The sequence below is a fragment of the Lepisma saccharinum genome, chromosome 10, assembly GCF_977018435.1.
Source record: "Lepisma saccharinum chromosome 10, izLepSacc3.1, whole genome shotgun sequence".
Taxonomy (NCBI): domain Eukaryota; kingdom Metazoa; phylum Arthropoda; class Insecta; order Zygentoma; family Lepismatidae; genus Lepisma; species Lepisma saccharinum.
In genome coordinates, this window is record NC_139238.1 from 79,240,245 (window position 1) to 79,258,814 (window position 18,570).

General features: G+C 38.5%; 1 protein-coding gene across 4 annotated transcripts in view; it reads right to left on the minus strand.

Moving 5' to 3' along the window:
- The window catches only part of jbug (filamin-type immunoglobulin domains fbug), a 304,098-nt gene that overhangs the window by 144,987 nt on the left and 140,541 nt on the right, over positions 1-18,570 (minus strand). For 3 of the 4 annotated variants that reach the window (XM_083129980.1, XM_083129979.1, XM_083129977.1), the window contains one exon: positions 17,878-18,045. The exons of the other annotated variant lie outside the window; for it this stretch is intronic. In XM_083129980.1, coding sequence (XP_082986106.1) covers positions 17,878-18,045 — 168 coding nt within the window. The remainder of the gene's footprint in view (positions 1-17,877; positions 18,046-18,570) is intronic. 4 annotated transcript variants of the gene reach the window in all.

An 18,570-nucleotide genomic window follows, 5' to 3' on the forward strand; every position in this document is an offset into this window, starting at 1 on the left:
TGTATTTTTATTATTCACCTACTCATCCGCCAGTCAGTGAAAATTTATTGCCATCCATCCACGAAAGCACGAACTACTACTTTGAATTTTGTATTTCTTGCTTGACTTAATTTTTCTTATTTAGAGTCGCTTTTTTACAACTTTTGGTGGACAATGAAGACGGAGGTCGGCGTGTATCTTGCTAGCAATGAGGTTGCTTTTATACTTGCATTGTTGATCCTTTTTTTTCACAACCATTCAGAACAGCATTTTGTTCTCAGATATTAACAATATAACGTTAATATTTATCGAATACATTACATGCTAATAATGTAGTAAAATTAAAATATACATTTGATAAAGTAGTGAAGAATTTTAAATTATTGATTGTTTATTGATTTGGTTTATTTTTACTTCGCATTTATGTCACTTTTGGTTAATTGCGAAGATGGGGTGAGTGATGGTATGATGAAATTGATGGATGGGCACTCACAAACATCCATGTCCAGGTCCGAATTCGAATCCGGGACCCCTGGCGCCGTAGCGCAATGTGCTAACCACTCCGCCAGGGGGCCGGCGGATATAATTTCGTAAACAATTTATGCACAACTAAGTATAAAACGGCAAGACAAATACTCGTCGATTGTATCAAAATGATACAGGGTAATTGAAACTGGATTACATTGTGGACATGTCTGGGAGGAGCAGATTGTTTTATTGCAACATGAGCTGTGGTAAATTTCCTTTCCTATACATTACTTCAGTGACATCAACTTATATGGGCCCGTGGGTCCAGAGCCCACCTAATTATTTGTCGTATTATTCTTATAATAGATTTATTATAGTCTTTCATGTTGGATTGCTTATTGAATTCAGTAAAAAACATATATTTTTTAATGTAAGGATGCATTACTGGTGTGCATTCAAATCAGGATACATGAAAGGGAGGGTTTATGATATTTTTTGTGAACTTATAACTGTTTGAGCCCCTGCATTAAGGTGTTACTTTTGTCATTATCTTGAGATGAAAACTGAGGGTGCGGAAGGGGAGAGGGATGTTGACCTGAATGCAAGGGTTGCGCAAGCACCCCCGTACATCGACAACGTTGCACTTTTGGTTAATCGCGACGATGTAGATAAAATTGACAGTAGTAATTTAATCAAGGAACACCCATGCCGGGCCTTGATGGTAACAAGATGGTCACTAGGCTACTCTAGGCAGAGAATATTTTACAGAACCTTTCTTCGTTTTTTTTTAAAAAAGTGAAACATTTAAGTTCTGTATTTTAAAGTATACTTTTCCAAGTGAAAATACTCAAATATTAGTCTTTACGTTGTTTCGCAACAGCCCTCCTAGGAAAAAGGCTGCGCTTGTTGGATGACGCATCAAATCCAGATAAAAAATGAGTTGGGACTGGGAAAGCAGAAGAGGAGGGGGCGGGAATATTTTCTAGGGGCAGTTACATTTAACACACCCCAAAATATCATTCAAAAATACATATTTGGTTTAAAAGAGCATTTATTTCTCTAGTGGCAGTACGGGAAAATAAATGAGCATGACCGCACAAAAATGATTTCGTAAACCTGTCCCTGCCTGACGATAATGATTTAACATGATCACCCACCGACCCACCCATTCTCCCGACGCCTGGTACAGACAGAAGTCTTGTTTTGGATGTGCCAATAGATCTTCGGGTACAGGAATGCCCGAGAGTTAATTTACTTAGCTTGCTGTGATTTTATATTTTAGGATTGTGACACAGTAACGGTCTCCGGATCGATCGGTCTGCCCCCTCCCACCAAACAAGATAAATAAATGCTATTTCAGCCCAATACGCATTTTTGTATGGTATTTAGATGTACAGTCACTGACAATAAAAACGGGACACCTATATCCTGAAATACTCTCTTCCCTGCAAGGCGTAATGTGTGTTGCCTCACTCTACGGCGGTGGTAGAACTTGCCATTGAAAATTTGCTACTAAAATCCACTTTCGCTTGTTTTTTTAACGATTTATTAAGCAACTAATCTGTTGTTTCCTGTCTACATGGGCCGTCCCACGTGGCTGAGTAGTTAGCACATCGCGCTCCGACGCCAGGGGTCCCGGGTTCGAATCTTGGCTTGGGCATGGACGTTTGTGATGACTATTCATCAATTTCATCATATCATCCATCACTCACCCCCATCTTCGTTTCTTGTGCCACTTTTGGCTAATTTGCGAAGTAAAATAAAATCAAATCAAAACCTGCCTCCATGTTGTTTTTTTTTACATACTTAAAATATTACTGAAATCCTAAAAATTGTATTCAAATATTTCAATAAAAATATGTATGTGTGCGTTTAATTATAAAACCATGAAGTGAAATTATTATTTTTGCATGAAACAAGATAAATTTACCACAGCGAAATTCAACGAAAAATAAAGAAAAGAGAATTACGATACGTAAAGTTATAGTTTGATATTGAACAAACCCAGTTTTGTAATTAAATAATAGGCGTCGCACCAATGGCGCAATCGGCAATGAAAAACACTAATTTAGGAAATTTTATCGGACTCCCATAATTCGTGGTTTTAATATGTTCTGCTTATTAGTCTTAGTTAATAATACGAAATATATAAATTAATTGTTTGTTAACTGTAATAATGTTTATATTGTGAAAGTAAGCGACAAAAACTAATTTTTCAGACCTTTGAAAATTTTTGGTTATACGCCCCACGTATATTGTATGCCCCAGGTTCCGCACCCACCCTGAATGGTGAAACGAATGTTTCCTTTTCCCCTTGCCAGTGGTTTGGCCCATAAAATGTTTCCACCAAACCTGCGATTTCTGCGAAATATGGTTGGCGCTACTGCGTTCGGATCACGTGACTGTGGGAAGCGCAGTGCGATCTGCCAGGATCCTCAAAAGGTGCTGGCGAGATGCAGATTATCATACCTGAAGAAATGCCGCTCCTGTTATCCAGGTCAGCTATTGTGCCGACGAATCACAGAGTGGGAAAATATTTCTTGAGCGCAAAGCTGACATAATAGCCTGTCGCCGCCTGTGTTTCGCGCAAGTTCGCACCGCGTCGAACCAGATTACGTCACTGAACCTCGGAAGGTCCTTGCCACAGCATTTTCTATGTTGGTTCAGCGGAATCTACGAGTTACAGAATGTAGTGTAATGATGTAATTCCTCGATAGTTTGCAAACAAAAGAAATAAGTGTCGCAAACTAACAAGGAAAATATATCACTGCACTGAAATTCTTCCGAAACAAAACCGAAAATGCTGAAATAACACAATATTTTTAAACAGCATACAAACCGCTGGCGTATTTACAAACCCTAAATTGCTGCAGAACCAGAGGTTTATAACGCTCTCTTATTGGCTGTGCGCACCGGAAGTGTTTATGTTCCTTGTTCGTCATTCCTTGTTTGACTGTTTGACAGGATAAATATGACTCGTGATTATTTAGGAATAATATTTGTAATCAAATTGTTGAAATTATGCTAAGAAATATATATTTGAATAAAAAATCTGTTAAGAATTGGATCGTTTTCAAGTGATAAAAATCAATATGAAGTCATCGAAAATAATAATGTTGGTAACTCTCAAAGCAAGGTCTCAAAGCGCTTGTAACATAATTATATGAAGTGATTACTGTATTAAAGGAGAAATTTCATATCTTGGAACTTGGAATATACTAAATAAGAAATCCATTCACTTCAAGAAGAGTTCTGATTTCCTCTCTTTCAAAGCATTAATTTAAAAAAATGTGCTAGAAAATTAACCTCAGTTTGAGAGGTTTCTTATATTGTTGGGATGGATCTCTGAAATCTACTACACTGTCAGTTTCAACCCTGCCATCTAGCGTTATCTTGTAGGAACACTGCATTAACTTCCCGAATGACAGCCAATCAGAAGCCACATATTGCTGGAGGTTCTGCAGCACTATAGGGTTTGTAAATACGCAAACCGCTGATGAAAGCAGTGGCGATAATATAGAGTAGCCAGGTGGACCACTTTATAAACATTCAGGATGAGATATAGAATGTTTTCCTAGCAGGGCTATCCTTGTGAGATACAGGACGAACTAGAAAAAGTGGGCATACAAGGCGGTCATAATTAAAGTTTCCCTACTCGGAGCACGTTCAAAATCTTGGTATAGAGGCTATGGAGGCCATGGGAAAGGGAACGTTGACGTACAAAGTTAAAATTTTCACCACCAGGTGGAAATTTGGCGCTGAAACATCCTGGAGGATGCTTCGTGCGATCATTAATCATTCACGTTGACGACGCGCGCACATATTGAACACTGCTGTACTGACAAAATAAAAATAAAGTTTTGTACGTCCGACTTCTGGTGGTGAAAAATTTAACTATTGTTTTCCATCATCATGGTCTTCATAGCCTCAATAGTGAGCCTGCGGTCCAGTAAACAGAGGCGTCGCCTGAAGGGGGTTCACGGAGCACACGAACCCCCAACCGAAAACGGAAAATTTTCAATTTGTTTTCTTTTCTGCAGAAAAAAAACCCACTACATTTCAATATACTTATTTTACAAAGCAGTTATTTTCGTTAATAAAGTCTTCCCAATTTCCCCGACTGTTGACAAGAATAGCTCACCAGGTTAGGCAGCGAGAGCGCACATCTGGCACAGTGAACAACTCCCTCTGCTGTATTCTTCCCGTGTTCTATGTGGCTCGACGGAAAAAGCCGAAAAAAGCAAGGGGAAAACTGGACATCGGCGCACGTGCCTTTTCGAAAGAACACTCAACAGATGGCAGCAACTGTTCGGAGAATGCCGATAGCAGCCGAGTTACGAGGTATTTTATTTTTCGTTTCGTTTAGCTTCTGTATTGGGGAAAAGTAAGCAGTCGTTAAGATATTATAATGCAAGCATTGTTTGCATGCATTGTTATAGTAATTCCTAAGATCTTCGATGCTTTTGCTTAATATCTTTTCTTTCCAATCCATTTCGCCAAAAGTTAAGGCCGCAAACTTCCTCAACAACTCCAATGCAAAACGTTGTCGCGCATCCGAAGCCTTGCAGTTGCGTGGCGAAGGTTTTGTTTTCAAACACTATATCACCAAAATGAGCAAATTTACACTTACATCGACATTTTAAATATGTTGCTTAAACCTTTTGATAATGTAGACGAGTCAAAAAGAAAGAAGACGAGGACACTGCTTACTGCTAGTAGAAAATAATATTTATCTTGGTACACATGTAAGCGAGTATGGATTAGGGATGGCCAGATCCGAATCCTCGCGGATCCGAAATCCGGATCCTAAGGATCCGCGGATCCTAAAATTTTTGGGATCCGGATCCGCGGATCCGGAATTTTCAGATCCGGATCCGTTTTGCCATCCCACATGCGCTTCTTTGGAAAGTAAGAATGTGTTTATAACATATTGTTACATGCTAATATACATATATATATATATATAATATACATAAATACACACATATATATATAGTGTGAGTGTGCGCGTGCGAGAGTTGTAATTAATTAATACACTTACAAGAGGGGTCTAAGTCTCCCCCTCCGATTTCCATGAAACTTGGCAGGTGTATAGAGGCCCTCCCCCCTCAAATGTCAAAATGAGGAGAAATTGAAGTGGGGATCTGACCCCGAAACCACGTAAATATGGCATAGGAAGAAACAGGGGGCATAGGGTCTCTCTATACACCTGCCAAATTTCATGGGAATCGGAGGGGGACACAGGGGTCAGATCCCCACTTTAATTTGTCCTCATCTTGACATTTGAGGGGATTTTGCCCCCTAAAACAGTTTTTTAGCCGAAACAAAAAACAACACGTATTACTTCCTTTGGGCCCCTCTATACACCTGCGAAGTTTCATGAAAATCGGAGGGTGACACAGGGGTCAGATCCCCACTTTAATTTGTCCTCATCTTGACATTTGAGGGGATTTTGCCCCCTAAAACAGTTTTTAGCTGAAACACAAAAAACACGTATTTCTTCCTTTGGGCCCCTCTATACACCTGCCACGTTTCATGGAAATCGGAGGGGAACACAGGGGTCAGATCCCCACTTCAATTTGTCCTCATCTTGACATTTGAGGGGAGGTTGCCCCCTCGAACAGATTTTTAGCCGAAAAAAAAAAAAACACGTATTTCTTCATTTGGGCCCGTTTATACACACACCTGCCAAGATTAATGGAAATCGGAGGGGGACACAGGGGTCAGATCCCCACTTCAGTTTGTCCTCATCTTCACAATTGAGTGGGTTTTGAACCCTGTAAATCCGTTTTTTAGCTGAAACAAAAAAAAAACACGTATTTCTTCCTTTGGGCCCCACTATACACCTGCCAAGTTTCATGGAAATCGGAGGGGGACACTTAGATAACCTCCCTTGTTAGTCTTGCACTTTGTAATTATATAACACTGCATATATTATAATGTTTTATTTTAATTTGTAAAACTGTAACTGTAGAACAATTGTATAATTTTTGTATAACATTTCTATCTTGTTATATGTGTTAAAGGTTTCATCCTGGAAAGGAATATCTCACATTTATGTGTGTTTCCATTTCCAATACATTCGAATGAATACATATTCGTTTCAATGGCATTTACAAAATCACCTCTGACATTTTATGTTAAACAAGTAAGATTATTTTTGTGCACGAGTGTGTTAGCCGATGCGTAGCAAAGTATTTTAGGAACAACACTTGAAAAAAATTATTGTAGGACTAACTAATGAAAAATTTCTTTGTAATCGAAGATCATAATACCTTTTAAGGTGCGGTAATATTATTATGGGATTGAGATACGAAACTCTCGGATCCGGATCCGGATTTTCGGATCCGGATCCGTTTGGCCATCCCTAGTATGGATAAATATCCATTATATTTTTATTGAAAAGAAATTATAATTGTTATTAACTCCTACAGGTAAACTTTAAAAAAATAATTTTAAGAATCGCAAATTGCAATTCACATCATGAAATTAAAATAGCTATTGAAATTGAAAATAATAATAATAATAATTCGTTGGTATCATGATTAGTGGAATTGGTGGCGGGGTTAATTCTTAGGAATAGGTAAAATAATTTCTAACCCTAAATAATTCTATAGATTGATACGATAAGGCAAGAAGAAGGCATTTCAATAATTCAAAATGTTTACCTTAGTAATATTTCCTTGTTTTTGAGGGTATTGAGGGGCGAGAGGGGTGTGATAAACGGAAACGATAAATCGAAAGAGTGGCGGCGATTAGGGGGGCAGTTTCCCCCCACACTATGCTCAACCTTTTATACAGAGGGAAATATACTGTTTTTGCCCTCCCGCAGATTTGGTTCTGTGCCCCCCCCCCCCCGGTTCTGGAACTCAATCGCCGCCACTGAATCGAAATAAATAAAAATTGACTTGTTCTTCGTAAATGGATTTTCGCTGGGCGCTCTGGCGGAATGGCTAGCACAATGCAAGGTCCCAGGCTCGTATTCTTTATAAAAACGTTCATTATTATATTCACATTTCTTGTTTTACTTTATTTTATTATTTTTTCCTTGTACTCTATATTTTGTTAACCTTTTTGTATGCTCAATTAACCAGCGTCACTCACATTTAGAGTTTTCTTCTCTGTGATTGTGATCAACGATTGATTTTCTTGATTTTCTGTGTGTATGTAGCTTTTAATTAGACTGGTTGTGAACACCCAACGATTTACTTCACGCGACGCCACTGCCAGTAAAATAGTTTTTTTAAAAGTCGATGCCCCGATAGCAACAATATTACTCGTAAATAGCTTCCCATTTTAAAAACTTTATTCGTTAATTAATAAGTTCCCTTGAATTTAACTATGATAATCATAAATAGTATTAGTTCGATTATGTCTGGGGTTGTTGACATACCGGGTGGCCAGAATTAAGTTTCCCAACTCCGAGCCTTCTGTAGCCTGTTTGAGGCATCGTAGAACTCTGAAATTTGGTGAATCCAGTATGCAGACCATTCGGAAGAGGATGGCGATAAAAATTAGTTCAATTTTACGCCACCAGGTTGAAATGTGGCGCTGTTCTTCCATGATGGGTTGTAATGATGACGTAAACTGCTCCAATTGGTTATGGATTTGCCTTTACCTTGCAATCTTGCAATAAACGAGAGGTTATTTTCTCGCAACTTCCAGCCACTAACAAATGTCTTTCTAAGTAATAACTCAGCTAAATCACTTAACGTGATTATTTGTACAACCCATCATGGAAGTACAGCGCCACATTTCAACCTGGTGGCGGAAAATTGAACATTTTCTTTTATCGCCATCTTCTTTCCCATGGTCTGCATAGTGGATTCACCAAATTTCAGAGTTCTACGATGCCTCAAACAGGCTACAGAGGGCTCTGAGTTGGATAACTTTAATTTTGGCCACCTGGTATAAAATCTGGTTTATATTAGTTGACAATTGGTTGGATCTAATGGAAACTTTAGTTTCCTCTGATCTGGCCAATATTATTAAATTAGTGTGGTCATGTGATGATTTTCAGTGGCATGTATTTCGGACACCAAAAATTTTATAATTAATCAGAATATTTCCACTTCAAAATATTTGTTTATGAAAAGAACAGGGCAACCCAAATTGACTGTGGTGCTCCCGCTTAGATAGTTTTATCACTCGCTGCCACTGTCACTAAAGTATTTACTGTTATTGCAGTCAAAACCCGAAAGAAAGGTCATCTTTCCAGATGGTTGCCAGCTTTGGCGGCAACTCTCTCAGTTCCAGCTCTTACTCAAGAAAGACCCAATCGTTGAAATTCAAATTTGGAGGCTCCTCTCAGCAGCTTTGATTTCTCAGCAGCACTGGCGAGTAAGGATTTCCTCTTATCGCTGGTGAACCTCAAGCAAAAGGCCATCTTTCCGGGTGATTGCCAGCTTGGGCTGTAAGAGAGAATTCACCCTGAAGCAACAAACGATAGGCGAGGATTTCGCCAATTAAACTCAGGCTTGTACGGCCATCACGCCTCTACAGTGTAAAACGTTGCTGCTGATTGGCTCGTTCCCAAGCAACATATGTTGCCTGTGGCCAGGGAAGTAGCTAGGTTGATCAGTTTGGAGGGGCCCAAAACCAAAATGTAAGATTTTTTCTATCAAACCATTAACAATTAACAAGCTATTAATATAATGTACCATTTTTCTACCTCTTGGGTTAAATGCGATGATGAGATTGAATGATGACACGATGAAACAGGCCCGTAGCCAGGAATTCTTAGTAGGGGGGGCGAAGTCAATCCTAGAGGGGGCAAATTTTTAATATATTTTGTTGCATTGACAGATATAGCAAGGTACAGAGAGGCACTTGCCCCCCCCCCTCCTCCAAAAGTAATAAGTAACAGGAAAGGGATGTTATCTTGAAACTCCAACGAACAATAAAAGTTCAAGAAACATCAAATAGCAATATTTCAATTATAACCTTTCGGACTACCAAAGAATACAAAGATAAAGTTTAACATAAATAGGCTAATCGGGACTGTATCTACTTTATATTTACAGGTCAATAATGTTAACAGATGATTAATATGTACCAACAACTTTGGGCTTCTCTGCAGAACTGATTAAGGAAGTCATTTATAAATCGTGCTTCATAATGTTTTCCACTAGTTTCCAGTATGCAAGATTTTTATGCACAAAGGAATCTAACGAGAATCCAACAACACCATTGTGTTGTGTTATGCAAGAAAAATCGAATTAATTAAATAAGAATGGTTACATATTATCTAGACTTTGATTAATTGTGTAAAAAATTGTAATACATTTTTTGTAGGCCTACTTGCTAAAACATTGAAACATGGGTCTCTTACTTCACCACAGATGCTATTTGCTTCAAATGAAAGACTCTTGCATCACTACAGACATTGTTTACCTACTGGTTACGTAACCATTTTGCAAAATATTGTGTTGTTGAAATACATGTGTTTGACACCCGACAAACAAATAGGAATCCCTTGATTGATCAATGACTTCTTGGATTACAGTGTCATCATTAATATTTCATATCAAGTTTTATAGAGGGAAATTTTGTATCCTCTTTACATTATGAAAAATACCTTCCTTAATGACTATGGTACGAAACCGAACGATATGAGGCCTCCTTCGCCTTACCCCATTTCCGCGGCACGAGGTCTCTGGGCCGCTTATCGTCACCACTTTTTGAGCAGAAGCGTACAAACCCAAAACATCAGTTTCTTTATACTGATACTCTTCTCAGTCACTATTTACTTGTCTAATTCTACTTTCGATGTTACAAGCAATCGAAATATGGCATCTTCTGTTCTTAATGTATGCAATCCCATTGATAGCTTCGCAGTTGCAAATGGCATTAATTTTTACTGCCGTTTAAAATTCTGAGAGCAATATATAACATAATATGGAAACGATATCATGAAACAGTAAGGGTTGAAACTTAAATTTTCCTTTATAAAATGGATATCATAACACACACCTATGTTGCTTATCATATTTGATGCGTTTGCATAGAGAAATGATTCATAAGATTTGAAATTGATATTTACACTCCATAAGATGCTTAGTGTAACTCTTATCAAACTACAAATTTTATAGTTTTCTAACCAAAATAATAAATGTGAAACACTATCACATTTTCATCATGTTTGATAATGATTTGAGCCAGTAAGCTGTCCCACATCTTTCATTAGCCGACCTCCATCATAACACAGTACGAAGCCAGGGGGTTCCAGGTTCGAGCCTGGGCATGAGTGTTCTTTGTGAGCAGACGCAAAACCACAAATTTTTATCTGGAGAGGGGGTCAAGTACCATAACAAACGTGCCAATAATAATAATATTAATATAGTGGTGGTAGTGGTAGTAATAATAGTAGCATTAATATACATTATTATCGTCGTAAATCATGCAAAAAGGGGTAGAAGTCGGTGCTAAAGCATTTGTGATTCAACAAATTATGTGAAATATTAGTCCAACACGTTCAATTTCATATTAGCTAGTAATGGAAAACAAGCACGCAAACTGTATTTTTCAATGACAGAATATGCATGACGGACATTATTCTTTTTGTACATATGACACGTACAGTATAACTTCCATGTACACTTCATTCAGATCATTTTGGCTCCCAAAGCTGACTTCCGCCGCCCCCTAGCTATGGCTCTGAACTTGGACTATATGAACAGTAGGTCTTTTGTTTGCGAGCGAAGCGAGCAAGAAAATTTTACGAAATGTACTTTTATTTGTATAAAATTTGAAATCGAAGATGCAATTGCCCCTCTGTGCCCCCTGCAAGTGCCCTTAGCCGTCTGGAAGAAAAGTGCAATAAAGACTTGAAAATTAATTCCATCTCGAGTATCCATTTGTCCTGCTGTTCTTAGATTCTGCTAGTCATGTTTCTTTACTTCAATGTTTGCCCCCCCCCCCCCCTAGATTGGACTTCCGTCCAAGATTGGGAGGACAATGCCCCTGCCACCCTGTGGTTGCAACGCTGTTTGTGAGTGTCTCTTCATCAATTTCACGTCATCACTCATTGTCACGATTAGCTAGATGTGGCAGAAAAGCAACGCTAAGTAACAAAAATCAAATATCCGCTCCCTCTCTCTATCACATGAATCGCTATTACCAAAAGGTAGACTTGGGAAACAAAAAATTATGCAGTTCAAACCTCATAGCAACACATCCAAGAAAAACATCCAAACACATTAGGCACCTTTAATACAAGACTACTCAAATTGTCACAACTGTTCTATATACTGAAAATTGTGAAATCATTTCCCGAAGTCTGAAACTGGAAGGGAATTCTTTCTCCCCAATCCTGATACGACATTATACGGAAGCCACCTTCATAAATCACAAAATCAATAAATGTTTTTGTTATGTTGCTAGAGTAATACAGAATATAATTGTAAAGATTAGTGAGAATTCCAGGTAGGAATATGTTCTGTATTTTTCACAGGGGGGGCAAGGCAGGCTCTCAGGGGGGGCAATTGCCCCCCCTGCCCCCCCTCTAGCTACGGGCCTGCGATGAAATGGCGATGGGACAGACATAATGCAACCATAACTGTCCAAGGTCTGAACCTGGTACCTCTGGTTCATAGCGGTTTATGATCATGCCAGGGGTGCAGTTTGAATCCCGCCCTGGACATGGGTATTTGTAAGTGTCCCTTCATCAATTTAACCATTAAACACGGTGAAGCACAAGGACCCTTGCTCATCGACATGAAGACAGGTCAGGTCATAAATATTTTTGGGATCCAATGAACAGATGGTCACACTTTGAGGCATCTCCCTCCCCCCATCACAAACCACTCGGTCCGCCAATTGTTTCAGTTGAGCGGCAATAGTAACCGTGTTATGCAATTTTCTTTTAGATAAAATGTCCAGTGATATTGGTAGTGAAGATTAAGATTAGCTTGCCATTAGTTTCAAATATTTGTGTAATTTCGTGTGAATAAACTTTCAAGAAAAAATAAAATATGCAGAATGAAAGTCTTGAAACACCCTTACTCCTCTGCATTTGCATAAATTCGACACTGTTTCCAAGATGCCTAAAACTAAAAGTAAATTATCAATTACGAAGCTTAGGAGTAAAATGTGATTTGAGAGTCCTGTTATAATCCCACCTATCGCATTGTAGAAAGTAAAATTGTTCACGTAAAAATACGTAGCACAATATATTGCATGTGGCCCAAGCGAATCGTGTAATAATGGTGGTTGAATGATTTGGTTTATTTTACTTCGTTTTTCTGTCACCTTCGGCTAATCGCGAAGATAAAGACGATTGATGATACGAAATTGATGGAGGGACACTCACAAAAAACATTCATGCCCAGATTCGAACCCGGAATCCCTGGCGTTGTGGTGCTCTGCACTAACCACTCCTCCACGAAGGTTGAAACGAGACATAAAAATGTAACAAATAAAATAATTACTGTAAATAATTCTATTTGGATGAAATAACAATAGGTCTACAAATACATACAGTGTTGCTAATATGAGTAGTATTGGAATTATATTTATTATTAAAATCTTTACTCTTAATTTAAATATTTCATGTGGTGTAAGCTTGATGTGTAAATAAATAAAACTAGTATTACACCTGAGAATACCACAAATTGATTTAAAAGTTACACATTCTTCTGTGACACATATGGGTCGTATACTAATAAAGCCATTATGGTGGTGATTACGAGAGTAATGTATATTTACGTTTCGGAGTGGTTAGCATGTGCTACGATGCCACAAGTCCAAGTATTCTTTGTGAGTGCCCCTTCATCAATTACATCTAATCATCACTCAACCTCTTAGTCGCCATTAGCCAAAGTGGCAGGAAAGGGACGTCGAATAACTAAAAAGAGATATACAGTTAAAATGATTAATTAGGAATATTGTTGGGATATATCGGTCTCTATGAATCTTTCTATATATCCGTAAAAAAGGGCACTTAAACATTTTCTTTGCCGATCTATGAAGCAACGTGCTTCCAACATTTGCAAGATGGTATTTAATGCAATTTGCCGGCCCCCGTGGCAGAGTGGTTAACATATCGCGATACGACGTCAGGGGTCCCGGATTCGAATCCCGGCCTGGGCATGTATGTTCGAGAGTGTCCATTCATCAATTTCATGCTATCATCACTCATCCCTATCTTCGCAAATTAGCCAAAAGTAGCACAAAAAGCAAAGTAAAATAAAGCGAATCAATCAATCATTCAATCAAAATTCCATGCAATTTATTGCATATCGCAGGTTTATCTCTATTTACCGTGACGAATTGAGCTTTTGTTTCATTCATATTAAAATATTTTCAGTTCCTATTTATGTCACAGTAGCACATGAAAAGGGCAGGAAAGGGTTACTTCGAGGGAGGGGGAGTAACCTTAAGTGGGCCAATCACAGAGCTGCCACTTGGAAAAAGGGACCCAAGATCAAACCTTGTTTGCTCTTGGGAACCTCTCGCCAGGAGCGGGGCTCCACTATTCTGTTCTCCATTTAACTCCATGGGTTTGAATTGCCTGAAACTTCTCCTCGTGAGTTTCTGGCAATGTGAGACTTGTTCTGTGCTTCACTGTATTTTTATCCTTAGGCTTCGCCATGCTTGGCCTTGTTGAGGGTGCCACCTATTTCGGAAATGACTCGAAACTAAAAATTTGGCAATGCAGAGTACCACGAGAATTTCCCCTCACCACAAAAACTGAGTCAAGCCGATTGGTTCAGCCGTTCATGTGACCCTCCTTGGCTTTCGACGGAAAAGATAAAAATATAATTTCCAAGTCCATTCTTTGGTCGGAACCACTGTAGCAGTCAAATGGGAAAGAAAGGTATTGCTTGGCGGTTCGTGAAACTCAAATTGAAGAATAGTGTTTCAAACTGAAAGCAAAATTTATTAAAATCCTATTTTGCAATATTTGTCATCAAAGTAAAATTTTCAGCAAATGTAGAACAGTTTGCCGGGGCCACATGAACGGTTTGAGGGGCTGGTGCCCCCATGGCCCCCCCCTCCTTAACGACGTCCCTGCCTGTGGTTTCAGTGTGAATTCTCTCTAAGTAGCCAACTTCATACCGTTCCATGCCAAGTTCCACTGCAATCCGATGCTTCGAAAGGGCTCGACAGGGTTCTGAGTAGGAAACTTTAATTGTGACCACTCGGTATTACATAAAGCTAAATTTGAAAAATAGTTTCTGATAGATTACTGTAATCAAAAAGTGCAACAACAGCTAAAAACCATTGCACAAATACATTTTTATTATGGATTTAAACGAGAAACTCTTCATGTTGGTGAAAATAATGCTTAAAAAGCACTGTATCACGCTTCTAGGTAAAGCTTAGGGTAACCAAAGGACAAACAAAATTCTGCAAGGATATTTCATTTACCTCTGAGATTTTTAAAATCTGGAATCTGAGACTGGAATTTATATTTTTTTAAAAAAAAGCCTGCACTGATAAATGTTTTTACAGAAATGGTTGAATATTGTCAGCTGATCGGGCAGAAATTTTATCTAACGTTTCAACACATGGCACATCACATCTTCAACATCGCATCCTGAAGAAGAGAGTTCTCAAAACTTTGAACACAAGCTCCAATTGTACTTACATGATCACCCAAGAGCATGTGTTTGAATTACTTCACAAGGAAAGATTCAGTTCATATGCAGGATGCGTCAATGAATCGGGCAATTTTGCAACACTTGTTTTTGTTAGAGGTAGCACATGACTACCGCCATCTCGCAGCCCCTGCTTTGCCATTCAGTTATGATGGAGTCTTAGAATGGGACACAGCTCGCATTCGCTACAAAAGTGTATTATGAAAACAACATCGGGGATATTCCTTAGCATGCCAGTTCATCAGATCTGTTCGCATGAGATCATTTCTTGTGGGCTATTTGAAAGCAAAACGTTCCAACCGACCCTCAATGAGGTTAATGATTGGATCTGGGAAGAGATGGCTCAAATTTCTACCCAAAGATTGATAGGGTGCGTGGAATGAAATGGAGGTCATCGTAGTAATGTTACTTTCAAATAAAATACAATGTAAGGATTGTAATTGTATTATCTTTTGGTATTTCTTCTTCAATGAAAAATGTAGTTCATTTTGTCATAAGCAGTGCCTGAAGTGAGGGGGGGATGTGGGGGTATGGTATCCCCACCAGCTAGCAAAATTTTTGCAAAGCATACCCCCAATTGTCTCATTGTCGTCATGTTAAACGATAGGAGCAACCCCCCCCCCAGCTAACTTCAAGGCTTGACCAAACATTCCCCCACTTCAAGCACTGGTCTTAAGTGTGGAGCATTTAAAATCAGTGGCGTACACTGGTTTTAAAGAATGAGACCTGCGATTCAACCAGACAGATAAATATAATATGGAGGCACGTGCTAGTAAATAAAACACATTAATTTAAGGGTTGAATGCACTTGTTTGTTAAGTGAACTTCTCAGTATCCACTTCAGGAAACTGATAGCAATATTCTGAGGCCAGTTCCTGTGGATTTTCAATTTCTGTTTCCTTTCCACATCTGATGCTTCACCAATCGTTGTACTTCTGCTCTATGAATTGAAATTTTTCCTGAAATGATCTCACCTGAAATCTTCTATTGTATCCATTTCACTTCTCCTAGAAGTAAAACAAATAATGAACTTCCAAACCGTCAAAAAGAAACACCAAGCCACAAACTGCATGCATTCAGTTTCTCGCATTAGTGAAGGAATTTCTGATTCAGAATGAAATTCCACATGGATGCCAAAAATTCCATTTCTCATCTTAAAATTCTCTGCATTGCAGCCTCTATGATGAAATAGTATAAAATCGTCAATTTAATCATTTGTGTTCATCCTCAATGTCGAGATTAGCGTAGAGGCAGGAAAGCAATATATAATGGCTAAAAGAGAAGCATTCTACAGAGCAGCCAGTGGCTGAACCTCACCCACTAAATAAAGAATTATTATTAATATTTAGTGTTTTAACTAAAAAGATTCTACACTTTTTGACAAATATATCCATATAGCAGAAATCTATTGCTTGTAAGTTCACTAGGACTAAACATTAGTGAACCGCATTATTGCATTTTGTTTAGAATTCCACTTTTTACACACGTTTAGATGTTTTCCTTTCCCCTATTTCCCTTTTAGTGGTAAGAGTCAATGATCTGCCCACCAACAGAGGGAAGACTAAAAACCAAAGGATCTGGGGTCAAAGGTGTGTCAGGTAGGTGATGTACTGGAGGAGGATGTGCACCCTTGAGAAACTGTGTTTCCTTTTCCTGCAACAAGGGATTTAAAGGGAGCCAGGGTTGCCTGGATCATCTCACTAGTCTGGAGAGCCCCTAGGCTGGCTGAAGAGAGCTAGCTACTACTCGAAGATTGATTTGAAAGAATATCATGATGAAAGAAAAATAAACCTTTTCAAAACTTCAGAACAGGCTCATCTCCGATTACCTTGTATCCCTTAGACGATGGAGCGTGTTTTGCCGGTAAACTTGCTAATGATGGAGGCATTTTCAGCACGAATTTTAAACTTCCGCATGTTGTATATCTCTGGAACTAAGAATGCTAGAGTTTCAAACTATACCTCGTTTTGTTCAGTACACATGGGGCTATAAGGCTATGGTATAAAAACCAAATTTTCCGTTATCAGGTAGACGAAATTTGAAATTCGTCGGACCTCCATGCCGGGACGAAAAGGTACAAAACGGTACCTACATATTGTCTGATATGCTTTTCATTATCGTGGAAAAAATTGCGCACATATTGCAGATACTTTCGGAAAAGAAATATAAAAAAATTCAATTGTAAAGCAAGAAAAAAATCGAACGTGATTTTCAGATAACTGGTCCCACTCCTCTCCCAAATATAACAAAAATGGAAATAATTGAACCTTACTAATTGTTAATTACATACCTCAAGACTCGTTCAGAACTCAAAACACGTATATCTCAACATTATCCGAGACACAGTATGTCCAAAAAGTCACATACTATGAGGAAAAGCTCCTTGTGACAATATGTCACAAGCCGACATTGGCGCAAATACCTGCTGTGACAATATGTCACAACCTGGCATTTAAGGGGTATACACCTCTGTTAAAAATACCCGATTCATTGCCGCACATATATATAGTACATTAAAATTGTATCCATTTTACTCAAATGCACACCCAGGTAAGCATTATTTCAAACGATAATTGCACAGCCTCTTATACATGTTAATGGAATGTTACAATGTCCAAATGCATAATTGTTGATGCCCTAACGAACATAAAGCTTGGGTCTACGGATATATAACGATTATTATTATTACCATGTATTCATCGTACAGCATGCTGTACCGATATCATGAAAATAAATCCATATCAGCTTATTTTTTTAGTGTTCATACACCAAACAATTTTGCAGTATCCATGTGAGTGTGCATTTGAAGGTGAAATAAAACAAGACTTACCAGGCACAGGTTCTCCATTGAACTTCATTTCCACCAAGTGTGCCACAGGTTCATGAGGCACAAAGGATGCAAGGAACCGCTGGTTCCCCAAGTTCTGCACAAAACTGGTCACATGGCCTCCATTCACAAGTATTTCAAGGTTGCCAGAACCTGCATTGGAACCATCAACTGCAAGCAGAGTGTTCAAAGTTAACAAGTGTACCGCAATGTTCTTTTCTATGTAGCATAATTTATTCACTAAATTAAAAAAAAACTATATAAAATCTAGTCCGAAACTCAATTTTTTTGGTGATTATTGTGGTTACAATTGAGGAGCTACTTGCAAAGAAGATTTAGCAGATTATGGTCTAGAGAGGCACATTTTAGTGGTGATGGAACATGCCCTAACCACGCAAGTGAATTCTGAGCAAGATTCAAGAGGTGGTTCACTATGCCAACCCCTTGTTATGCCACTGCATGGTTTTCCCTCAAAGTTTCATGAAACTTAACGTATCAGTAGCGTAACTAACATGCTCTGCGCACTCCGGCAAATTTCAGTTTTGCGCCCCTACTCATTTAAAATGAAAAGAAAGCATCATTTTCTAAAATATTAATTCATGCCTATATTTATATTAGGTACATACAAACAGGGTTATTCAATCACGCATAAAAAATATTTTCTACATGACACGTAAATTATGAATAAAAACCCGT